Source organism: Athene cunicularia (assembly GCF_003259725.1).
Source record: "Athene cunicularia isolate RWA chromosome 2 unlocalized genomic scaffold, athCun1 chr2_part1, whole genome shotgun sequence".
Taxonomy (NCBI): domain Eukaryota; kingdom Metazoa; phylum Chordata; class Aves; order Strigiformes; family Strigidae; genus Athene; species Athene cunicularia.
The window spans coordinates 70,571,091-70,597,714 of record NW_020799095.1 but is presented as its reverse complement, the minus strand read 5'-3'; the positions used below and the strand labels follow the sequence as shown (position 1 = coordinate 70,597,714).

General features: G+C 37.7%; 1 protein-coding gene across 4 annotated transcripts in view; it reads right to left on the bottom strand.

Moving 5' to 3' along the window:
• CDH12 (cadherin 12) overlaps positions 1-26,624 on the bottom strand; it is a 393,880-nt gene that overhangs the window by 17,416 nt on the left and 349,840 nt on the right. For all 4 annotated transcript variants that reach the window (XM_026843110.1, XM_026843111.1, XM_026843109.1 and 1 more), the window contains 2 exons: positions 24,616-24,869; positions 3,475-3,611 (listed from right to left, as the gene is read on the bottom strand). In XM_026843110.1, coding sequence (XP_026698911.1) covers positions 3,475-3,611; positions 24,616-24,869 — 391 coding nt within the window. The remainder of the gene's footprint in view (positions 1-3,474; positions 3,612-24,615; positions 24,870-26,624) is intronic.

Genomic DNA, 26,624 nt, shown 5'->3' with positions numbered 1-26,624 from the left:
GGGGGGGGGGGGGCAGGAATGCAAGTCTGAAACATCCTCTCCCTATTCATGCACTGTTCTGTTTGAAGGCTGATTTTTTATTTCTACGGATGGGTAAAGGACCTTCTGCATTCAGCTGCCTTCATGTCTGTGCCATCATCCATGTGTCAGCAGAACAATCATCCACCTCCCACTTAAAAAGTTCTCTACTTTTGGACAGGCTTCTTTAACAAGGGGAAACAATAAAGTTATGGTATCTTGTGTTAAATATGACAGCAGGCTATCTGTCACTCCATGCTGGGTACACCTCTGAGATGTTCTCAAGAGTCAGTTATGCTGCTATTTGGAGACAGATTCCCAGACAATATTTAGATCAGATATCTGGAATTCTTTCAGGGTTCCTATCTGGAACCAGCATCTACTGTTGGTATGTAAGATATTACCGTGTTATTGCTGGGTAACCAGGGCTTCTCTGGCTGTGACTGTAGAAGTTGACACAAGTAAGCCTAGGACAAGCAGATTTCATAATTAACTGTTTGCTAAGGGTCCAAGTTCCACCTCTCTTCAAGCTGCTAACCTGCACCATGTGTGGTTTAGGCAGGTATTAAGGGGCACGACCTAGAGTTTGAGGAAGAATAATCTCAGTATATATATTTATAGGTCAAATAGATGCAGAATGAGAACACTGGACTTGCAACCATTTACAAGTTCCCAAACAACCAGGCTTTTGGACAAGACCTTTTTTTTTTTTTTTTTCCTCTGCAATAGGCAGTCAGCAAAGGTTACTTTAATAAACACAAGGTAATTCTCTTCTGTCTCATTTTTTACATGTATTCCTTTAAAAATATAACTTCTGGTGGTTTAGTGCTAGTAAGAGTCAGATTTATCAGCTTGCAAGAAAGGTCTAAATGGTACATTCATATCTACAGTTACATTTATCCATTGCCTGCTGCTATATTTAGCATTTATTTATCTAAATTGCATGCCATTTATGTCATTGCTTGAAAAGTAACTTGACTGCTCAAATGTTGTAATATTACTTCAAGACTTTAGTGGCTGAGAGAAAAAAATTTAACACAAGCATCATCTGTGATTCGTACAGGGTTTCATGTTGAACCTACAAGAAGAACAAAGGGGAACAATCACTTAGAAGGCCCCAGGGTTAAGGTATAGGGAGTCCATGCAAGCCTGCTCATGAGCTTGGCATCATTTTTCACACATAGGGGAATGATGGCAAGGCCAGTTTAATTGATTTTTTTCCTCTGACTTGATGGGGATAAAGCTGGAGGACTTTGTTTATAATTTTCTTGAAGAAAAGATAATTTGCAGAATGACCGTGTCTAAAAGTTGAGGGATTTTGGGGTTTTGTTATTCTGTCACAGTGAGAAAACAAAATACATATTTCAGCAATAAAGTTTTTTAAGTAACAGCACTTAATATGACTATTACTAGTTTGGAGTCTGTTTATTTTAGATATAAGGTCATGGAGAATTGAAAATACTTAGGTAACAATAGTGTCCATGCCTGAGGCAAGTTTATGCAACGAATTGCAATACTGGGCCACTTTCCTTAGCTAATCATGTGTATGTCAAGGCACTGTTCAGTGCACTTTTTGTCTAGTAAGAGATGGCAATTTCAGTGTTTCTATGTCAGCACTGAACAAGTAACTTTTTTTTAAATGTATAGCAGAAATTCTTCAAATATAGCGATTTTCCCCCCTTTTTCTGAGATATTCTCTCTTTTTCCAGTTGTGTGCAGTGTGTCATCCCTTAAACCCCAGCCTTTATTTCTGTGTTAGCTCTTAGTGAGACAACTGCATATAAAGTTTTGACAGTTAGTATACCTCCAGTCCTCAAAAATTTTGGCAGTTACCCATGTAGTACAGGTATGGCAACTGTTTTTAATGCTATGGGTAACAGTAAATATATATTTTTAGGTATGCTGAAATGAGTCACAAATATGTCTTAGGTGTATATTCTTAACTAGGCAATTGTTAAAATTCATAATATAGTCTACCTGCTACAGCTCTACATAAACATTATATTACTATATATGAGCTGGGAAGGTGCACAGACAAGTACACTTGGAGGTTTTATCTAGCTTTAACTACTCTTGGGAATAATAAAAAGATTTGGATCAAGTTTACTAAAACTGCTGCCTTACTGCAGAAAAGATTCACAAATCTCCAATGTTCTTTGTGCACCAATAAGTCTAAATAGTTAAGCTTTACTGAAACATAGACCATTACGAGACCACCCCGCCTGGCATCTACCTGCCTTTCAGTTTCTCTGGAAACAAATTACAGTTCTGCTGGGTATTCTGTGAATATACACATGCACATGTATCTCCATGCATTCAATCACTTGTGATAGCTTATTTCTCTCTGTTACTGTATTCCTTTTCTAAGCTACAGATAAAATTCAAGTGTTCATTTGACTGGTGTCTTCACTACATTTTCAGATCCTAGGCAGTGAGCACCTAGTTCTTTTTGAGATAACTACAACTGAGAATTTATTTATTTAAAATAATGTATATATACCTTCTCTGCTTCCAAAATCTCCCTCTTCCTGTTAGTAGCATGTATTACTTTTAAAAAAACTCAGTGCCAAGCAATACATTGAGGAAAGCATGTTCTTTGCTTTAGAAACTTGCATTTCTGGACACATTAACAATACAGAGTGAATAAGAAATACAGCAGGGTCCTGTTCCCCAGCTTGTTAACAACAGAAAGACTTCTGTGGCCTTTACACAACCACTAAGTGACCTAAAGACTTGTATTCTAAGGGTGGTATATGTCTATGAGAGTTTCAGTTTGACAGGATCATGAAGGAGGAATGCTACACAGAAGGATGGCAATGAAGAAAGCTGCAGCTACATAATAGAGCAGAAGAAGGGAGGTCTTATAAAAAAAACCCACTATGTAGGAGAAGACATGAAGACAAGAAACAAAAACCCCACCACAGGTCATATAGGAAAAGAAAACAAGTGGTTATGCATAAAGTCTTGGGCAGAGAGAAACATAAGAGCAGAGATACAGCACACAGATTGATTCATTTAGGGCCTTAAATCTTCACTCGATTTTAGTGTTGGGTTTTTTTCTGAGAATTGATTGAGTTTTTAAATTTTTCTTCCTTCAAAAAGCAGGTTGACAAGCCTGTTATTTGACTAACATAATTTCATATGGAGGGAATTACAAAATCAGAAATAAGAATTGAGAGGCCTCCATACAGCTCCTCATGCTCTTCATGCTGACAACATATTTTTCAGCTTCTGAGGGAACTGTGCCTACATGAGGGCTATTAGAAAATCCTTACTATACAGGGCTGTTTGAACATCACACTCAGCCTCACATTGAGTCTGGCAGAATGATATTTATTGAGCCTTCTTAAACAATCTTGGCAATACATGCACTATTCACAGTATATTTATGCCTGAGCACTACACTCTGAAAAAAATACCACATTAGCATATTAATTCATTTTGTGTCATACTTACTAACTTTACTTGCAATTATAGAGAAATTGTACTGTGCTGTGCTTTCTCTGTCCAGTAATTCATTAGTAGCAATGGTTCCTTCAGTGGCATCTATTGTAAAGTAGCTGTCCACATCATTCTTCCAATCGATGAAGTATCTGTATGTGAAAAATATTAAGCAAAGTAGATGCAAATGTGCAGATTGCTCATTTATCATAACAGCAGTCTAGCTAGCTCAAGTTTTGTTATTTTTCTCTTCCCAGCTATTACCATCCTTGCAGGAAGAAGACAATATAGAATGATTTGTTTATCTCTTTTTTGTAGAGCCAGAATGCTCAAGGGAAAATAGGGTATAGTAAAAGATTTAGTACTTCTGGTGTTCAGATTATTTGAAAACTTTCAGCTCCCAAGACATTGATGCTCAGCTTCTGTGACGCTGATCACTTACACCAGTCACTTTGGACAGCAAAGGCTTAGAGGAAAAAGAGAAAAGATATGTGAAATAGCGCTTAAGGTATGAATAGTGATGAAGAGTGGATCAGATCTGGTCTCTTTACATCCATTTGTAGCTGCAGTAGGCTGGAAGTAGCCTCACTGGGGTTGCAAACAGATGTCCTAGTGGACATATACAGGTTGTTGGCAGAGTCTAATCAAAGGTCCCTCATCTAAGGAATGTTGGCAGAGTCACAGCACGGGGCACGGAGAAGAGCATGCTTATTCCCCCACATATATAGGATCAATAAAGGGCTCTTTGCCTTTGGGAAGAATAGGCAACTTTCACGTTCACTGGAGCTGTGAAGAGCAGGCAATACCGTAATTTTTTTTATTCTCCTGAGTCTTTGTTTGTCAGGAAGCACGAACATAGAACAGATTTAAAACTCAATATGTGTAATTATTTGTATTTTTCCCTAGCAAGAACTTAATAGAAAACAGAGATGCACTTGTAAACATAGCTTCTTAAAAGTAATCTGATAATTATTCCAAACCCATTTCCCTTAAATGCTAATTAACTTGAAAGTCTATTTTCATATTTGCTGCTACTGTTTGTAGTCATAACAGAATAATATTTTTTTCTGATGCAGTGCCGCCAGCTACTAATTTCCTTTTTATTGTTAGTCTTTTCATACCTTGATGATGTTTCTCCAAAACTAGTCAGGATGAAATTGAGAAAGCCATTTGTGAGCAGTAGGCAATAAAGACAAAATGGCTCTCAACAAGTACATTTAGAAGATTAGAAAGGCCAGAGGAACATACCTATGACACCTCATTGCATGTAAACGAGTGAGATAAGAATAAAACTAGTATTTCCTTCTCTGATTAGTGTGATTTATGGAAAGAATATATAGGGAATGTAATGATAAACACTGTGTTTACTTCTGTGGAAGGAAGAAATGGTAGACAGAGATATATGGCATATTTCCAGAGAAAATATCTCAGACTAGGACTCAAGAATACTGATATCTCAGGAAGACTTGAATAGTAAAAAAAATCACAGATAAGGTACCATGCTCCTTTGGAGACATTTTCTTTAATCAAAATCACAAGAAAATTCTATCTGTAGATAAAATAGTTTATTTTGATGAATTGACAGGCATCATTACCAGTTCACCACCTTATTTGAAAAGCCTCAGAAATGATTTGCTAAAGGCAGTGTGTATTCTTTTACACAGCTGAGCAGGCACATTTTGTTGAATATGATAATATTGTCTACCCACATTTGTAATTTCAATCTCATTGTTCAAAATTTGGTTGACATAAAAATTATGAAAAATATATAAGCCATTTATTAGAAGTATCATTACACTGAGATACTCTTTCAGGAAGAGCAAAATTACTCTTTCAGGCTTTGCAAGTTTAATAGATTGTAATTTCTTCCAAAATTAAATATGCAGCCACACACAATAAATGGGATCAAAGCATGAGAAAGTAACTTTGCTTATCTTTCCCCTTAAGAGGATTAGCTTTGTCAAAGTACCCTACACGCCACAGTACGAGCCAGAGAAGAAAGTACAGGACCTAATTCAAAGCACAGTGTAGGTGATAGCCTCCTTCACCAAGAGTTTTTGAAACTACAGAAAACATATCCAGTTTGAACACTGCTGTGTTTGAAGTTCAGTTCAAGCACAAATATTTGTAGGATCAGATTCTGATAGTCTATCTGCAAGCTTTCACACAGGTGATTAACTTCATGCACAAGTTCAGTATGCCGGCTCCTAAATATAAGCATCAGAAGGATCAAAGTCTACAGTACTGAAAGACTAGTACTACTCCTGCTGATATTAATGTCAGAATTCCTCTTGGCTTCCATGGAAGTGGGATCAGTGGGAATTGAACAGTTTGATGAAAACAGAACTGTAGCAGTTCTTCTTTCCCTGTGCTAACATTGTGTAAACAATTATGCCATCATTGTAAAATTGTTAGTCCTTTTTTTTTTTTTTTTTTTTATTTTGGCATTACCTTTAAAGACATCCCTTCCTTCTCTCTCCATGTGCTGCATATATGGTAAAATCAGGGGTGGAAGAGCTAGTCATTTCAGGTCCTCTCATCCTAAGAAGCTTTATATTCAATTAGACTACAGAGGGAAGAGGAGTAGGAGGAAGTATTGGAGGTATATTGCTCCAAATATATATATTCATAGGAAAAACTGCAAACAAGTAACCATTCTTCCTCCTTTCATTGGTTGTCCATGTTCAGTACTCATGAAAACGTACCTGGCAGAACATCCTCTTACAGACAGCTCTTCTGGACATAATACTGCTCCCAGACACTTCAGTAAATCTGTAAGGCTTAGTAAAAGAATGAATGGGACCCCATCTGGCTGATTTTCAAATGGGAATCCAAAAGGACATCACTTCCCAGGGAGGCCCTAAATGAAATGTAGTTTCCTTTTACAGCCCAAAAGCAATCTTTCATACAGTCTGATGCTCAATGTGAGATTTTTTTTTGTAATTAGCACAGAAATGGTTAATCTCTTTCTAAGACCAACAGTATTGCCTGAGCTCTCTTTTACTTGGAAAAATACTTTCAAGAACAGAAGAAATGGAAAAAAGGTCTTTAATCAGAAAAATCAGTAACTTTCTAGAGATAAACCCAGATATCTGACATTTCTTGTTAGATTGTGACACAAAGAGGAACACTGTTGAATACTGGTATTAGAACAGCTACCTATATCTTCTAGTCATGGTCTAGTAGTTTGAAGCAACTGAGGTTGGTTTGTTTGACTGCTCAGAGTGCCTGCAAGGCAGATCATGGATAAATGCACTAATCCCAAGAGGCAGCTCCCTCCTTGAAAAGTTAGGAAGAATTTACTTGTTGACATAGGACACAGCAGTATTATTTTTCAGAAACACCTGAACAGGCCTGCCTGGCAGCTCTGAGTCCCAGGACATTGATATATAGTTCATATTCACTGTCAGGGAAGAAACTTTGCATTATATGCCTCCCTGAATATTCTTCCCAGCAGAGGACTGTGTTCCAGATTATATTATTGAAGGCAGAGGGTGTGTGGACTAAGTGTGGAAGAATATACCTTTGCTAACATTGTCTGAATCTTCTCAAGAATAGCTATATTTGTACATCGAGTAGGACAGAAGAGACAGAATGGAAATATTTGCTTTTATATGAGTCAAGTCTGTAGTACTCTTATCCAGAGCATTAACAAAAGGCACACACTGCCCCCTTAGGAGCTCCAAGAATAATTTGCACTGCCCCCTTAGGAGCTCCAAGAATAATTTGCATTCATTTTGGCTAAATGGTGAGGCTGTCTGTAGCTCATGGGGTCTCATAGAGTACTCCTCTGAAAGAGAGCTCATCTTTTTTTTAAGAGTGGAGGACAGTGGGGAAGACTGTGTCGACTCCAGCTGCAGCACAGAAGATAGAGAGCTTGATGGACCACTGTTGAATACATGAGTGACAGTAGATCACCCTTGTGAGGATAACAGGAACTCTTGAGTCAACAAGCAGACAACTGTAGTTGCTTCAGACTGTTAAACCATGAATAAAAGAACTGGACAGCTGTCCTGCTGCTGCTATGGAAACATGCATGAGAACAGGCTCAGGAGATACAGGATACGGCAGGATGCTAGGGAGGCTGTTAAGCTCAAGACTTGGGGTGCAGTTTTTGGTCTTAAAAATATGGAGGGCAAGACTTCTCCTGCCTGACAGAGATGGCCTTGGGAATAGTGGGGGGTCTATCCCCACCAAGAATTTATAAACCTTGCCAAAGTCTTTCTTTGTTGTTCTGTTTTGATAGTGGCAGCGGTGGCAACACAATGAAACAGAGGAAACATATAACAGCATGTAACAACTTGCAATATATTACCATTTTTATTTTTTCTTCCTTTTTTTTTTTTAGCTGATGTTTAAACACAATGCAAAGTGTGCATTTGTGTGCCCATGTTTTGGCCCTTAGTGGGGATTTCACCTGCTGCTACCAAACTTGCAAAGGAAGGCATATTGCAGCTTGGACTTAGCTCAAAAAGGGGAGTTTAAGAGAAAGTTAAAAGGTCCCTTACAAGGTAATAACCATTTTTTTGTTTTCCAAAATTTAACTGAGTATTCTAGTCTTACTAGTATCACCTTGATAATGAATAACCTATACTGTTACAGTTTCATACTCAAATCTCCATTGCACTCCATATACACACATATACATTTTTCTGTTATTTCCATCAGCTAAAAAACATTCCAGCCACCATTGGTGCTCAGTATCATTTTCTCTTCTCAGCATTCTTTTAATGGGGTTTTACTGCCTCCAAAGAAGAACAGTCACAAAGTACTGGCCTAAGTATTTTGGTGTAAGTTCTTCAGGAATATAGTGACACCTTCTTATGCGTTTTTTGTGATCGATGGCATTATTGTAGTGACAGAAACATACTCAGATCTTCTTTTGAAGAGGACATCATAAATGTAGGGAAAATAAAACCAACAAAGAACCAAGAGGTACCAGAAAAATTTGCCTGTTGCATAATGTTGGCATGGTGAAAGCTGTGTCATATCAAGGTCTAAGTACTCTCTGGTGCATTCCTAGTCCAGAGGCACCCCCAGTGTATTTATCCTTGCTTGTACTCTCATTTAGCTATCAGCTACACCCATCCATACTGAAAAGCAGCATCCAGGTCTTAGACAAGCTGCTTTGACATCATTTTAGACTGAAAGGTCTCAGACACTAATTAAAGGAGCAGAGTTGCAACATCTTGCCCATATGCATGCATACCTACTAAAAAGTAAGAGCACAAGCTGGAACAGTCTTATGTAGCTCTGCTTTATTACTGTCTGTGAGACACATGAGGGGACATAAGAATCTGGAGAAAAAAAGTATTTGTTTCTGGAAAGTTTTCTTTCTGATACTGAACCTGAAAGATGAATAGATGGAGCACTTGGTAACATGGCTAAACTCTGACCATCTGAAATGGAACATGCAGTTCTTAAAACCATGCAATTCAAGCCAGGAAATGAGCAAGGTAAGACATATAAAGTGTGTCTATGTTAGAGGAAGAGAAGATTGCTTTAAATCTAGAATGGAAGGTTTAAGGCCAATTGCCACAGAAGCAAAACTCGACCTTAAAGAGTGCTAAAACACAGGAGATAGGTATGGTGCAGTGTTCTGACCTGCCCAATCTGCTGAAAGGAACAGTGAATAAAAGATGCTGTCTACACCCTTTGCCCTGTTTGTATAGTAAGCAGGGAAAGGAAGCATAGATCATACCCCTACAGATGCTGTTAAGCTAAAGGCACTCTGACCAAACTTGCTCCAGCTGCAACAGCATGCATACAGAAAATCATCTGAAGGCGTGAAACACATTATTCAATTGGAACTGGCATGAAAATAGAAAGGAATCATCCAATTCAGTGAGCAGTAATGCATTTAACATTTCATTAATGGCTTTCCCTTTTATTGTGTTCCTCGACAAATAGTGAACAGTAATTGCAACCAGTCTCCTAAAAGAAGAAAAGAAAAAAAGACCAACAAAAAGTGAGGGAGGACATTCCTTCAATTTTTATATTTGATATGTCAGCATAAATATCCTTGTCTGTATTTCAATTTCTTTGGTGAAGTTGTACCTTAAGCAGACCCAGGTGATGAATCTAAGAAAGCCCAAACCCCAAATTTTAGGTGTACACTCTGAATGACTTGGCTGTCAACCACAGCTTAGAAAGCATCTTATTACTCCAACATCTTGTCAAACCCAAGCACTGGAATGAAGCATTTCAGATGTAAGAAAATTCCTGACATGATGGGATAAAAAGAAGTATAATTTGTAAGAGAAACTATGTGCTTTCAACTATGCTTTTCCAACCCACAATTTTTTCCAACTTCAAGTATGTACTTAAAACCTTTCCCGGTAACTGAAACATATTGAAAAGAGGAAAGAACCTTCCTTTCACTTTCTGTAGGTTCTTGACTGGCTAGGATCCTTTAAGTTTAATTTCATTGAAGGTCCTCTTCCATTGGGTCCAGTCCCATCTGATCTTCTCCAAACACTGCATCCTTGCCCAGCCACTCTGGAAAGCCCCGATGGCTGCTCAGTGGTGGGAGGAGGAGGTACCTGCAGCTCTCAGACGGGCTAAGGCACCTCTGAGAGTGCTTGTGTCACCCTGCAGACACCTGAGGAGATGGTTGTGATGCAGGTGTCCATTCAGGCAACTCGGTCAACTGAGGTAAAGGCTTTCTCAGTCCAGGCTGAAACATTGGTGTATTTTGGTGCTTGAAACTGGTTTAATATTCCCTGCTTGAGAGGTTTCAGATTGACTGCTTTAAGAAAATTGCTACTGAAAGTAGTTCTGTTGATAAGGAGCAAATGAGCAATATGTGTGAAATGTTAATATATGTAAATTAGCAACTCTGGACTATGAATCTTAAATGATTAATGGTATGAAAGAATTTACAGAAACACAGACCTTTTCTGCTTTGAGGGGGAATGATCATGGGAAGAATGGGAACAACCATAAGACAAAGTTAACACAGATCTTCAAAGGGGAAAATGAGAACTGTGCTGGTAATTTCTCTCCTGTAACTGAAGGCCCCATTTTATATCATGTAAAATATCAAATCTGTAAGCCAAGATCCTCAGAGATAGCTAAGTGACTGACTTCAGACAATATGGCCTTAAGTGATTCCTCTTCTTATTATTAAATTACTTGGTGACACTGCAAGGAATATCCTCAAGTTAAAAAAGACAGTGGCAATGTGAGCTCAGCCCAACTGGAAATTAGACATGTGAAGTTTAATAGCTTCAAATCGTTGTGCTTTCTTGCAAAATAAACATGAGCTCAAAAATACCTGTTGATTTTTGTAGTTTGAGAGGCACAAATGACCTGGTTGATAAAGGTGCTTTATCTCAACTTTTTTCAACTCATACTTTGCTGATGTAAAGCACATTCCTATCTCTGGTACCTAGTGAGATAGAACATTGGTTTTGGGGAGAAAAATATTGCAAAGAAAAGTGAGCGATGAAATAATAATTTTCTGTATCTGATAGATCACTGTTTGTGTATGATGACTTTAAATTGTTTAAACTGTGTTCGCTTGTAAATTTTATTTAAATATTGAACTGCAGGTAAATGAAATTCAGAGTTCATGCCAACGTAGGACAGTTAAATGCCACCATCATATCAGAAATAATAGATGGAAACCTAAAAAATCAGAAACATAAATGAAAGATAATAAGATATAGTTGTGAACTGTGATCAGTTAGGACTTTTTGTAATTCCAATACATATATAATTAAATAGATGAAAGAAACATTAAAGCGGGAGTACCAAAAGGGGTGAGGGACTGGAAGAATACAAATGAGACTTTAGGTATGACTTGACTACCTGAAAGTCCAAAAGGAATTTTCATGAGTAGAATAATCATATGCTGCAGCTGGAAGGTAATAGAGCTCTGCATATAACTAGTGTCTAGAAAACTGCACCTCTACAACAGAATTTTATCCTGAGCATCATGTCACTAGGTATATATCAATAAATTGGAGGGACATTACAGAAAAGCAAGGAAAGCTGTCTTGGGGCATTCTTAGTTATAAGTAAAGATTAGAAGTACTAAAATATGTTTAGTTTGGATAAAAGATGAAAAAAAGGGAGGCATGATTATGGTCTACAGACAACAGAAGGGCTTAAACACCAAGAAAAGAAAGGTATTATTTTGTTCAGCACAGAGAAGTAGAAGAGCAGAATTAAGAAAGGGAAAATTTATGTTATGCAGCAAAATCTTGCTGGCAGTAATGTATATTATGCTGCACACGAGAAATGATAGGGGTTCTGTCACTTAGTACTACAAAGCTAACCTGGGTAAAGTAATGAAGACTGTGCAGTAAGGGAAATTTATAGAAAAATGGTCTGAGTAATGCTATTAGTCCCTGTAATGCTAAACTCTGGTATATAACAGGACACACAGCATCGTCATGCTTATACTCAGTTACAAATCTGCTCTAAGGTGTAGTTCCAAATATTTTAAAATATAATCATAAAAGATTTTTTTTTAAGATTGCAGTTATTAAAAAGTAGAGAAACAGAAAAATCACCCCTACAATGAGAACCAAGAAATTCAGACTTCAAGCCTGAGATTAAAATGATGGAGAATGTAATGTGTTGAAGACTGCAAAAAACAGTGTCCTCCAAAATTCCATCCTGTCACTGAAATTTCCTTCCTGCAGTTCTTAAGATGATCCATTCACTGAGTTATTGTGTAAAACTCAAATAATCATCACCATGTCTACACACATACATATTTGAAATATTAAGTCAATTCTTTATTGTTCTCAAATGTAAGTGCTGAACTTTTCTGCTGATTACTGGAAGTATCTTCCATTCCAGTTAAGACTGAATACTGATTGCCATAATTTTGCAAAGGGCGCAATCAGGAATTTTTAAAATGAGCCCCTGTAGACCATGCATGCCTAGAGAAGCCATTAAGTTGAAACAAGTATAATTAGATGTAACAAAACATCTTATATTCCTGTGTTAAATGATACAGTCATCTGAGTTATCTGCTTTTAGGGCTAAATAGGATAGATTTCTGAAGTCTTCCTCAGGGCTGCAGCACTTGAATCGGTATTAAGTTACTTTAGTTTCTTTTTCATTAAAGATTACCCTTGATTCTGAGTCTTGTGGTTTTCTATTAACTTAAAAACGCTGTCTCATAAGGTTTTACAAGAGCAGCAGCAGTAAATATCCTTTTTCCTCCTCTGTGCAGCATGATAATACGAAGTAAGGTGTAATGTCTAACAGTAGCAGACAATAGTCTGTGTATCGTTCATGTTGTCCTGTGTTAATATAACCACAGGGTTCTTTCTCATATTTTTTAAGCGCCCTTTACACTGTCCAACCCAGCAATCGTTGTGCTGTATACATATAAAGTATTATAAAATATTAGATATATTTAATAAAGTAAAAATACTTTTTAAAAATAAAACTGTTAATATCAAAAGGAGTTTTGAAAATAAATTTCTTAATATAATTAAAAGAAATACGGCCTCTCTTGTGCAGAACTCCTAGTTTTAATATCCTGGATTTAATAATGTGATATTTTCCTTGGAGGAAGTAAATCTAGTCAATTTTATCTACTTTCAGAAAAACACATAATCTGATATATTTATAGTAAGAGTTATTAGAAAAATCCGATGCTCATAACAGCAAATTAACATTTGAAGTTTTGCTGTAAAATTTACTTGTCATTAACTAAAAAATGTAAAGGACGTGGTAATGTTTCAACGTGACAGATGCTGTTCTGCCTTTTTTTGTTTATATGTTTAAATAATTTATTAAGCCATCTCCCTTAATGGGAGCAGAAGCTTTCTGTACCTTTGCTGAATATCTTCAGGACACTGCTGAGGCATTAAGAGGTCAAACCACAGAAAACCCTGACTGGTTTGCTGTCAGATCTTATCCTTTGGGTAATCCTGGGGATGCCAGCTGGATCCCAGAAGAACCCTACCCATGTAGATACATAATAATCTCAATACTTTTTTTTTTAAAGGATAGTAGGAATGAAGGAAAAAAATCCTAACAAACAAACAACTAACTCTAGTTAAAACATGAAAAGGAACCAGCACTGCCATTCACTACTATCTAAATATTGCCACTAAATCTTAACATCTCTCCTAAGTGCCCCATCTGACACAACCACAGAAGGACTTCTGCTGTTGTTCCAAGTTAACTGGTTATCTCCTACCCTCGCGTTCCTCCCTGCTTCCAGTGAGTATTAGTTCTACAGTTCTCCTACATGCAATTTCCTTTTAAAATGAAATGGACCAGTTTGTAAAGAAGTAGTTTAGTTTCAGCTGGTTTCTAACCTAACCTGTTTCACAAATTGGGTTAATGTGTAGTTGAAGTTGCAAAACTGATGCTGATAACCCTCTCATGGGTGATGCCTTGAAATGAACATCTCAAGGCTGCATATTCAGATGCAAACAAAAAATAAGCAGCCAATGTAGTGGGTCTAACTTGCTCTAAGTGCCTTTACTGCCATATAATAAGAAAAACAACAAGGTGAATGTAGGTAGAAAGGCTTTAGTGGCACTTCTTTGTTCACAGGTAGTAGAAACTAGAGCTGCCTGTGTGGGTGATGCATGTCTTTCATATTATAGTACATCATACTTACCACACCTAAAAATAAATACACCCTCCCAATTTACTGACATATTAAAATATTTCTGACAGTTTTACCATGACTTTTCTTTCATCATTCTACTCAAAATGACATATTTCTTTATGATTTTCCAGAGATTTTCAAAGGTGCTTGGCAGTTATGTAAAGCTGTTATAACAGTCCAAGCTGAGTGTTTTTAAAGGGGAAGGATAGCTCTGTATTTGTTAAAATATTTTGGCTTAAAAAGCAGAGAATCTTTGGATTATTTTGCTAGAAACTCAAATAGGTTGTTATACTTCTCTGTCCCCTTTTCCAAAGGCATTCAGCAGTATAATTTCTCAGACTCTCATATCCTGTGAGCTGTACTGCAGCCTTCCCAGAATTAATCTTGTATGCTGAATATCAGGTAGTGATGCTTTAGAGAAGGACAGATGGAATTGCTAGTTTGGGAAAAAAGAGCAAACATTTATTGTCAGAATGTCCCATGCCTACCGTTTTCATGTCTTTCATATAACACAGGGTTCTCCACATAAAAAAATAACACAGTTTGAGTCTTCTGCATACTATATGACTGAGTTCACAGTCCTTCACACATAGCTGCATACATCTGCGTTTTTAATCAGGAGTGTGATTAGTGGTTTTAGTAGTCAGTCGTTTACTTGATCTGGAATGAGTAGGATCAATGCAAACAAATTATACTTTGCTCCTTTGGAGAAGACTGACTATTATGCAGAACTAATTGACAGGGAAGAAGCGGCTGCAGGCAGCCAGACTCTAACGATGGGGCAGAATCAAGCGAGGGAAGCTGTTAAACTTTTCATAAGCCTTATAAATCTTACATAAGAATTTTAGTAAAACATACTAGGCAAAATAGGAAATAAAACATGCTTCAGTTCGGTTATCAGCACTTGTGAACTGCCAGCTCCGCCTGCCTAAAAATTTCCTTCCCCCTCTCTCTTTAAAGATTTTGTTCATTTTTTTATCACACCCTTCAGTCAGCTCCAGTGTCTGCTCTGCATTTCTCCTTACCAGCTGAGTATCTTATCAAAAGCCATTGTCATTTGGAAAATGCATTGTTTTTACTCAGTTTTAACATCATTTTTCCTGCCTTATTGAGCAGACAGAACTGTGAGACAGCCAGGCAGAGGGAAAGCTTTGTCCTGTAGTTTAATTAAGTCTCAGTTGTTTGGACTGTGAGCAGCAGTAGAAGGCACACTGGACTTTACACCCTCACTCCAGGCTTAGCTGTCAATATTGCTATGGTGGGAAAGCAGTAGAGCACTTTCTCTACCAGCACCACAAATTATAGGCCTTGAACAACATTTCACCCTGACTTTGTAAGGTGTACATTTACCCTCTGCACTGCTGCCCATGGTCTGTTCTTTCCACCTTAATCATGCCCATAGGATGAAGGACCCACCACTTGTATTCACCGAGGCACCCAGGCACTGGAGGGTGCATTTCACATTTGGTGAAGAGGAGATCAGGGCACCTCCTTTGCTGGTTTTAGGTGGGGAAAGGGCATGATGGGATGGTCATCTGGATGTGTATCAGTATCTCTATCAATGGCACATTGAGTATAGAAAGACAAGAAGCAAATGAGTCTGAGTGGACCTCTCCCAACTCTTAAGAAAGCTGAGAGGGGGAAGTCAAGCTGCTATGTCTCTGTCTGATACTTAACCTCAGTAGAAGTTATTTGAAGTTATTTTGTACTTGGGTGCATCAGATCCAAACACCACAGGATAAGGCAGAGATGCTTCCTGGGCCTCTGTTCCTATGCCTGGCCTGAAATGCTTTATCTTCTTATAAAGTACTAACTCAGTAAGTAGTATAGCTGCTATAGATGAGAGCAGGCCTAGTGGCATAAATTCAACAGGAATAATCTTTGATTGCTTTCCTTTTATCATGCAAATATTAGCTCTGTTCTGTATCTTTTGAATACTAAAATCTGAACAAATCTCTGATTTTTCCCCAGAAGAAGCTGAAGTAAAATGCCAATGCTGAGACAATCAAAGAAAAAACAAACAGCAGCAATCATGCTGACTCTAGAGAAAACTGCAGCACACAGTAGAGGATTTATAGCTTGCTTTGATCATCAGCTGAGACTCACTTGGATTGTCAGCTTTATCTGCAAGAGGCAACACTCAGTGAAGTCAGGAATTGGAGGCTGCAATGTTGCATTGAAGCTGGTTTGGTGAAGTGCTCATAAAGTAAAAGATTATTCAGGATAGCTCTGACATCACAGGAGTTGTTGCATTTTCCTTTTTTGTTTCTCCTCCTCAATCCTCTGCATGTATAAAGCAACCCAGATTCTGCAGACATCAGTGAAAGTATGGAGTCACCTTTTCAAAGGTTTACGAATTTAATGAGGGTCTGAGGCAAAAGTTGATGGATAAGCACCTCCTTGCTCTCCCTCACATGTTGATGGCCTAGCCTGAGCCAAGTCAGGTGCCATCATTTGCCTCTAAAAGTGTTTCTTCTCTCATCCTACCTGAGCTGGCATTTCTGTGCTGTTTCCTCCACACTCTTTTCAGACTTACTGCCTAAAATAATCTGTTACTATAGATCTGTAGACTTATTATTTCCATGAATGTTGACAGCAGTATTTTAAATTATTTTTGTTTGTGTTTGCACATACTGAACCTCAGCATTTTATTTGTATTATCTTTGTTCCTTTTTCACATCCAGCCACCTTAGATGATTCTGTGACATTATTTGCCACACTCCCTGTTCCAGCTTAGAAAAGATGGAAGTTGCAGAATCACAGAAGGGTTGAGGTTAGAAGGGACCTTTGGAAGTCATTTGGTCCAAACTCCCTGCTCAAGCATGGCCACCTAGAGCCAGCTGCCCAGGACCTTGTCTAGATGTTTTTTTAGTATCTCCATTGAGGGAGACTCCACAACCTCCTCGGGCAGCCTGTGCCCATTCTCAGTCACTCTCACAGTTAATAATATGTTTCCTGATGTTCAGAGGAACATGTGTTTATGTTCCTGTGTTTCAATTTGTGCCTCTGGTCCTTTCACTGGGCACCACTGAGAAGAGCCAGGCTCTGTTCTCTTTGCACCCTCCATTTGGGTATTTATATGCATTGTTAAGACCCTCCTGAACCTTCTCTTCTCCAGGCTGAACAGTCCCAGCTCTCAGACTTTCCTCGTAGAAAGGATGTCCAGTCTCTTTATCATCTTTGTGTCCCTTTGCTGGACTCCAGTATGTCCATGTCTCTCTTGTACTGAGAAGCCCAGAACGGGACACAATAAAAGCAGAAGTATCTGAAATTTGTCTGCATCTACAGTCAGGATGTGATTGAAACTTCCAAACACATAGATCCCAAAAAGTGTATAACTCTCAAAAACCCCTTTGTTCAAACTACATTAAAAAAACTGAAAGCAAAAAGGTGTTACCAAATATATAAGAAACTGTATGTAATCACTATTTAAACATAATAATAAATGTTACCATTTTGGGGCAGGAAAGTAAAGTAAATGTTTACAAACAGACCTAAAGGAGAAATTCAGATTGAAAGGAATCTGACTAGGTTGTGATGGTTAAAATAGTTATTCTTCTGGAAAAGGATAGAAGATCTTAATTTAAAATATTGGGAAGCTTAATTTTATACTAGAAAGATGGTTTCAGGTTTGACTTTCTGTACCGCTGTGCAGAATAACCAACTAACATGCTTCCCTGTAGCACATAAGTTTTTTTTAGACATTGCTTTAAGTCCTGACCCTTCGTAATTCTTTTAGTGTCAAGCCCTGAGACGTTCACAGATTGAGGTGATATGGCTGTAGCCATTAAACCTCTGTTTTAATCTCACAATTGCTTTCTAGAACGTTTGAGAAATCCATTGCTGGAGAAATTTGGAATAAGAGCCCTTGATCAAAAATCAGGAAGGCTATTATTTGAGCTAAAGTAAAATTACAGTGTATGCCTCTGGGAAGCGAACTGGCTTTGTAAAATCACATCACCAGGTGGTACAAGTGCTGTGAAGTAAACCAGAACTATTATGATCATATTGTTCGCTTCCCCTCACTCTGGCTTCTTAGCTATTCTCAATTAATTTAAAAGCTTTCCCTGCCAATTTGTTCTTTTCTGCCTTGAAGCTGAATGCACACTTCTTAATTTTCAGCATCCACTTCCCTCACAAACAGGTCACTGAAAGCTGTAGTCCATAATCTTCTTGGATTTACACATACTTTTAGTTTTAAACTCCCAACTGACATTTTATAGCTTAATATGATTGCATGTACCAACTGAAGATCACTTGCTGTTTTTCACAAGCATCAGTAAGTTTATGAATTACTGACTGTAAATAAAGGTTACTGGCCTCTCTTAGTTTTTAAACTTTGCTTTCAGTTGCTTCTGATTTTCTTGTCTTGGGAAATAATATTTCATGCTGCAGGTGCTTCCAGGAGTCAATCTAGGAAAATTTATGCTTGACAAATAAATCCTAGCAAACTTTTATTTGGGAAGGTCTGAACTTCCTCTAGAACAGGCTTTCTGATTTGTGCCAGAAAGTACTCACCCTTGCTCCATGTTCCTGCCAGTCCTGCAAAAACCCAGATTAAAAAGTCAGTCTGCATGTGCTCCAAACTGACAAAGAAGGGTTTTTTCAGCTCAAGTCTCTGGCTGTTTCCAGTGAATATGTTGCAGCATCACAGAGGGCTAATGAGTGACATAACATTTACATTCCCTACCAAAGAATGGTGTGTGATCCCTTCAGCCTTAAATATATAGATTTAAGATTAAGGTTAAAACAAATCTGCACTTTTTTTGTAGTGGCTACTTGTAGGAGCTCCAAGCTGATCACTGGAACTGAGGTACCACAGCTCTTGAATTAATACAACTAAGTCACTTATCAGCTGAGCTCTGGTAACTGCCTGCTTGTGTGCACTCAATCCATTGCAAATGTGAAAAAAACCCTCCAAATTAAATTGAACTACTATGAAGGGGATTACCATAATAATTTATTACACACATCTTGCTTCACAGTAAAGATAAAGCAGAGAGATACAGTCAGTTGCTGTGACTCTGCTGAAGAGCAGGAATTTATTAAGATGCAAGAAAACAGTTCCTTTTGAAAGTCAGTTTATACACAGAAGAGAAAGATTTTTCTGCCTTGTGTTTGAAAAGAAGTCACCTTTCTATTCAGTCTCTTAAAACCACTGGTTGCTGAGGAGGAAGCCAGCTCTTTTAAACCTAGACAATGACAAAGCAGTAGATGGGATCATACGGGGAGGAACTACAGGAAGAGGACGATGTAGTGGAGGATGTGATTGCCTGAGATCATGAAGACAAAGTTTAGGAACCAGAGGGGAAAAAAAAAAAAAAGAGGAAGAGTCTGATAACGGAGGAGAAATAGGAGGATTAAGTAGGAGTTTGTCACCTGTATCATTTCCAGCATTGTTGGAAGGTAGGTCGATGGGAATGTTGTTGTGTATGTGGTAGCTGAGTATTCACTGAGTCAAATGAGACTAGAATTAAAGAGGATGTTGGGGAAAGAACAGATGTTTCGGCCAAATAAACCTGTTGAGGTTCAGAGAAAATGTGGGATAGAAACCCAGTTTCTACAGTTCTAGAAAGAAGATCTGGAACAAAGAGAAAAAATACACCAAGCCACTGAGATCAAAAATTATGTCTGTCATCAGCAGAAGAAAGGAAGGCAGTAGAGCGTGACACAAATGAAGCTAATGGGATGTGGTTCAGGAGGAAAAAGGCAGAAACCAGCTGTGGGAGAAAGAAAGATGGACTGTGAAATAGGAAACTGGTGTTAGACTGCCAGAGCATAGGAGATCTAAGAAAACAGTGGGCTGGTAGGAGAATTGAAAAAGATAGCAAGAGATCTGCAGCAAGAACTGACAAGTGCAGGGATTTGAACTGGTTAGCCCAGATAAATTAGAACTTGGAACAGAGGAATTAAAAGTGGTTGAGAAGACTGGGACTTCAGTAAAAGGCAAGGGATGGAGTAGAGCTAAAATTGCAACAGAAACAGACAGGAGGTAACAGAGGAAGAAGTGTGCAAAACTCACCAGAGCAGCTAAAAAGGAATCAGTTCCTGAGTCTGGCCACCTTTCAGTTGTGCAAAACCAACTGGCTAAGTATCTAGTTCCCCTCCAGCATGATACCATGCAGAGAAAAATAGCTACCACTTAATTTGTTATTAAATGAAGAGGCTTGAGGTTCTAGAACTAGATGTCCCAGTCTTTCTATGTATGTATGTAACCAACAGATACATTTTGATGTCATACAATGTGACTTTTTTTTTGAAGGAAAAGCAAATTCAAAAAGTGTATGCACAAAAAAAAAAAAGCAGAAGAGTTATGGAATTTGAAGGTTAAACAATTTTCTGTTACATAAGTAACTTTAATTCATCTTGTTTGTGCTTGTACATAAAGTTTAAGAATTCAGGAAGAAACCTACTATTTGTATTTTCTTGACCTTTACATGACCAAGTATTGCACTGGGAAAACACAACCTATCCATAAAAGTTTCTGGACCACTGTGAACTAGTTAGGAAAATAAATAAGGCTTTTCCTTTGTAAGTAAATGCAGGGAATAGAGTCTTGTCCCCAGGATACTGAGGGCAGGATTGACCTGTGACTAGTGCATGACTTTTTTCTTTCTTTAATATCACAGTTTGGTGACTGGACTTGGACAGGAAAATGAACAGTCCCCACAGCTTTTCTGCTTTGAGTGGTTCTTGCAGTTCATAAAGCAAAACTCCTGAGTCAAGCAGAGAAGATCGGAAGGGCACTGTTGTAGCACGGAATATGAAACTCATTGTAATTGGAGTGATATCTGGGATTCACATCAGGGAAAATAATCTTTTCATGCTTTATGCCAGAACATCATCTTCAAGGAAATCTGACAGCTTTAAAGTTGTCAGCACAAAGTTGTTGAACTTCAGACACAGGGTTAAATAAAGCTCACTATAAGTACTGCAGATAACTCAGTCTCGCCATCCATTTGCACTTTCTTGTTACTTAGACAGATCTGTCTATAACATTTATGTTGTATGAACACATATAAAACTGATTTTTAGGAAGTCCTAAAATTCCTTGTACCAGAAGGTAGGAGGATTTTTACTAAAAACATTTGTATATCTACAAAATACATCGATTGTAATACAACACAGATGCTTACTTTTTTCTCCCAGACAGCTTGTAAACATTGTAAGCTAGGAGTCTGAGAAGAACACAAGATCATTATTCTTTTCAGAAGTGCTTTAGCATTTTTAATGGCCATAAGTACATAGGACTTCATCTTAACATTTATGCTGAGCATATCTTGCAGCACTATGGATAAAACAGAAATAGACAAAACAGCTCTCCTGAGACACATAAACTCAAGATTTAACACAGTTTGAAAATCTGGGGCACTGAGGTAATGTTCCAAAACAGCTTCAAAGCCAGTCACCCTTGCAGGTGTTGACTACCCGTGGCCCTCTTTTTCCTTGGGCTTAATTTCCTGTTTCTTACAGAAGTGAGCTCTGTGCCCTTTCATTTCAACACCTCTAACAAATATCTTCCCACAAACCAAACCTTTTAAAATTCCTGACTTGTCCAAGCACTTGATTCCAGTAACAAGAGAGAAAAAAAAAATAAATAAATAAAAAAAAAATATGTATATATATATATATATATATATATATATAAAAACCTCACCATTTTCAATGGCTTCCAGCAAAATATTTTTCTTTTTCTAATAATTAAATCAAGTCTTCATTCTTAGCTGTTATCTCCCCCTTCCTGATGTGTCTAGCAAAACAGAGCTAAAGTTCTTGTCTGATAACATGGATTTAGTTGCTGTGACTAGTGCTGTTTCCTTTCATGTAAGCTGTTCTAGCCTGCATTGTTCTCCAGAGTTTTGCCTTCTGTTGCGTATAGTGCAGATTGGTCTTTTATCCCATTCTCTATTGTTTGGCAGATTGTTGATTTTTTTGTTATTGTAATGGACATCTTAATGGCCAAACTGCTCTAGGAAAACATTTCAGAGAAAATGAATGAATTTCTAGAGAAACTGTGCCACCCAGCAAATTGTATGGGCTGTTGCCTCAATGCCTTATTTGCTTTTCCTTGTTCGTTTAGAGGCCGTATTTACTCAGAAGATGTGAAGGACTCCTTCTTTAAAATGATTAAACTGATGGAGTCATTCTTTACATCTATGAGACAAACAGCTTTTAAACAGCTGAAAGAACATAATTGGTTAGGATACACTAAGAAGTTGTAATCACATGTAACTTTCAAACTAATTTATGCTTTTCTAACTTCTGATCATGTAATTTATTTTTTTTTTCAGTTAGAGGATATAAAACTTATGGAATATTGAACACTAATACATCAGTAACTAACAACTGTATATAATTTCTTTTTCTGCTTGGAATAGTCAGCATTTGGATACAGATAGATTCTTCAAGAACATAAGAGTATCATCAGATCTCCAATAAATTAGTAAGAATCTTATTATAAAATTCAAAGGGCTGGAGATCAAGCTGAATACAGAAAATCAAATATATCCTCAGGTAAACAAAATCCAAGGAAGAAATTTCAGGACAAAAAAATGAAAACTGATAGAAGTAAGTGATCTTACAAAGCTGGAAGAGAGCTGCACAGAGATGTTTACATCTTAATCTTCTCAATATGTCAATCCGCTTACTGGAACACATCCTTCTCCTTAAAGCAAAGTATGTTCCTCCAAAGTCCACCAAATTAAATGTGTTATGGGTGGGAGCATCCCTCTGAGAAGTTGGTAAGACTGGAACGTAGTTCATGTTTTTCTCTGGGCATGAACCAGCAGAAATGATTCATAAAAAGTGACCCTGGGAGCACTTCCATAGCTTGTTTAGGTAAGGGGTCAGCAAGTAGATCAGTAAGACTAAAATGTAATGATATGTTAAAATATTCCTGATCTTTTCAATGTAGATGGGAATTTGGACACCCAATGATTTCAGGGTTAAAAAAGGTAGACATGGACACTAAAATGGGTTAGTATTCAATATTACAGTGAGTGCAGTATATGGAGAAACCATCGTGAAACAATTTTTCTTGTGTAGATGCAAATGTAGGATCAGTAACTAAAGCACTTATATCTCCTAGGAGGGTTTGGGAAATTAAAAACTGTCACTGAGGAGTGGTTATACATTCAAATGATTTTGCTGTCATATGAAAAAATGTTCAAAAATATGATTTAAGGCTTGCTGCCTGTTTGCAAAAGTATATGGTTTTCAACAGAATGTTGACTTCAGTGGGGCTATTTTCATAGACTATCACCAGGGAAAAATGTTCCCATGTCAGTCTTTGTTCCCATGTCAGTCATTTGTCAGTGAAGGTTTTGATCCTTTGCCAAGGAAGGAATGTGCCACAGATTCATGAACAAATATATTTCTGTATTAGAAAATAATGAAGAATGTTTTTTGGGGTTTTTTTTTGGTTTTTTTTACAAGTATTGAAACAAACATTAGTTTTGAGTGATAACTGATTCGATGAAGCAGGAGCTAAACAGTCACTGTTACATGCTAAATTTTTTGCATACAGTTGCAACATATCTAGCATGTTTATTGTACATTTTGAGAAAATGCTGAGTCAAAATACACATAGTTAATAAACATGGATTAAAAGGTCTGAATTAAATTCGCAGTCAAATATACATGAATGCGTATGCACTTGGTTGACACTACTGGCATTTTCCTGTTCCATCATAGTCCCATTTGATAAACACTGATATTTAAAGACTGATGACTTCCATTATGTCCTCAATATTTCTCATTAAAGTCTGCGAATAAAAATATTTCCTGAAGTCAGGTAGGTCCACCATGAATTGGTACTGAAAGTATGTGTAATGACTGACTGCATCTTAGACCATGTCTGCACAGGAGCTTTCTTATTGGTACATGAGTCTGGTTGATTTTATGTTTTCTAATGTGGCAGGAAATACATCAGTAAAATCAATATTTTGCATCTGTATTACAGCTCTCTTGTCCCTTTTACTTCAGGAAAGTAGGCTATACTAGTAAATGAGAGGTTTTGTTGGCAGGGGTTTACTTGTGCTGAAGTCTGCTGAACACAGCCATGTTGGTTAGCAATCATGTCGCCACAGCCTTAGCCAAGACAGATGTAGCAATTATTTATCAAAGCATTTTTTCTTTGCCAGATGTAGAGAGTAAGTGGTTCTTGTAAAAGGGTCAGTGCTCACTGTCACCTGTTGAGGTATAACACAGATGGAGCACATACAACCTCCTTTTTCACTACTGTACTTCAGAGCCGCTTTTGTGGAAGCCCCAGACACCAGGCAAGACAATGTTTTCACTTCCTTAGGCTGAGCACACCATCTGTGAAGTCACGTCAGTGCATGGTAACTTATATGATCTGTATGATAAGAAGCTGTCAGCACTTTATATATTTTTCCAGATAACCCACCCAAACTAGCATCTCTTTTCAATATTTTTCACAGCATCAGTTATCTGTTACAGTGACAGACTTGAAACATTTTATTTCTTTTTACTGAGCTCTTTGCCACTGAGTCTCACTGTCAGCAGCCCTTTGGGTTGTCTGAGAGTTACTGAAGAAGCTTTCTTACCTAACCGAGCTGCTGCCAGCATCAAGGTCTTGTGCTGTCACTGCACCTATAATGGTCCCCACAGGCGTATCTTCATAAACCTCCATTGTGTACACAGGCTTGCTGAACACTGGAGGTTCATCCATGTCCAACACATTTATCTTCACAGTGGCAGTATCTTTGAATGGACCCACAGACTGAAACCGATGGTCAAGATGGAGATTGGAGGCCTCGACTTTAAAGGTATATGCCTTTTTTGTTTCAAAGTCTAAGGGCTGTAAAAAGAACAAACGCAAAACATCAGATTTGACTAAAAATTAAACATTGCAAAATCACTTTTGTAGGATTAATCTCACATAAGTTAAGATGCCTTCAGTGTAAACTTTGCCTCCTGAGCTAATCATCTAAATGTGTTTTGCAGTTCATCTCATGCTAAGGTGATTTCTGAAATAGGCCAGATGAATCATATCCAGGAAATGACTATTTCTCCACATCAAAATAATCAGGATGACTGGCATGGATGTAAACAGTTACACTGTAGATGTCTGAAGTTAAATGAGTGAAATTCAACTCTTGCAAATGAGCTGTGTGCAGGTTATCCAGAGATTTGCACTCACAACTCCCACACACAGGCAACCAGCTGTCTCTAGCTGATCTAGTTCCTTAAATAGAAGATTTCAATTTCTTTTAGCAGGGAAAGCTTTCAGAGCACCATGACAATGATGGAAATGGGCCCAAATGAAAACTCTTATATGTACCAATGAGTCAAACCAAACTTCAGGTATGGCTTGGAATTTGAATTCAAACTTGATCTGAATCAGGTTTTTCCTGTAAAACGTCTAACTTAGCAGTGAACTGCTATTCACGCCATATATTTGAGCCACATGTACATTGAAAAATGCAGACTTTGACTCTGTCTAATGATCCTAGTTGTAATCCACAAGGTCTGGAAGGCAGCATAGCAGCTTTTGCATACCTATCTGGGTTTCTGGGGTTTTGATGGAAATGCATCCTGCAATCAGATTGTTTTGGTGTGGGTTTCCATCAATGTACATCAATTTAATGCCTTTGGTTTTAGAAAAGTAATCATCTCAAAAAACCTTAATGCACTGTTATTTAGTTAAAAAGTCACAGAAGCTTTATTTTCAGTTAAAGGGTTTAGCTTTCATGTTGTTTTTAATGTCACTGACAGTCTTTTCCTGATGTCTGGGTAACACTGGCACCTAGTGGTTTCTGTCTATAATTGTCAAATTAGAAATTTTCTAACGGGAAAGGATATGCTATCTGGAAAAGAGAGCAGGATCACAAGTGTATGAGCAAGAATATTTCAATGTCTGTATTTTTTTTTTTTTTCCTTCAGCCATCATTACCGCAGTGTTTCCAGTCATTTGTCACAGCCAGGATAGATTTAAATTCTGCCATTTTCTGTCCTTATCACAACAGGACATAATTGGCCAGATGACTGGCTGGTGTAAATTGAAGTAGCTCCATTAAAATCAGTCGAGTTACCTTGACTTCCATTAGCTGAACAGCTAGCATAATGATTTTAAATGCTTATGAAAGACTTCATAATTTTAATAGACTAGATGGTCAGTCTTTTCTGAGCTGGGGATTTAAAATTAGCCATCCAAGTCTATATTCCATAGAATATAGAAATAGAAATAGTCAGGTTTGAAAGTCAAGTACTACTAACCAATCCACTACCACATGCAGCCATCCTCCTACAGACAAAATTCCCATTAACACCCAGTATGAGTTGTACCTTCGTGACTGGACTGACAGAAAGAAGAAGAAACCAAGGCTAAGAAGAAACAGACAAATTTAAGTGCATAAGATCTTGTGCCCCAGTACTAAAACCCTTCAAGTTGCCTTCACTACAAGTAGACATGCTGCTTTGTTAACCAAACTGTTGTCAGACTGCCTTTGCAGTCTATATGTGGTATATAATTTATATATAGAGTGAAGTCATGTTCACTATTATGCATTGCACAAAAATCCCCCCAACCAAACAACAGCCCCCCCCCCCCCCC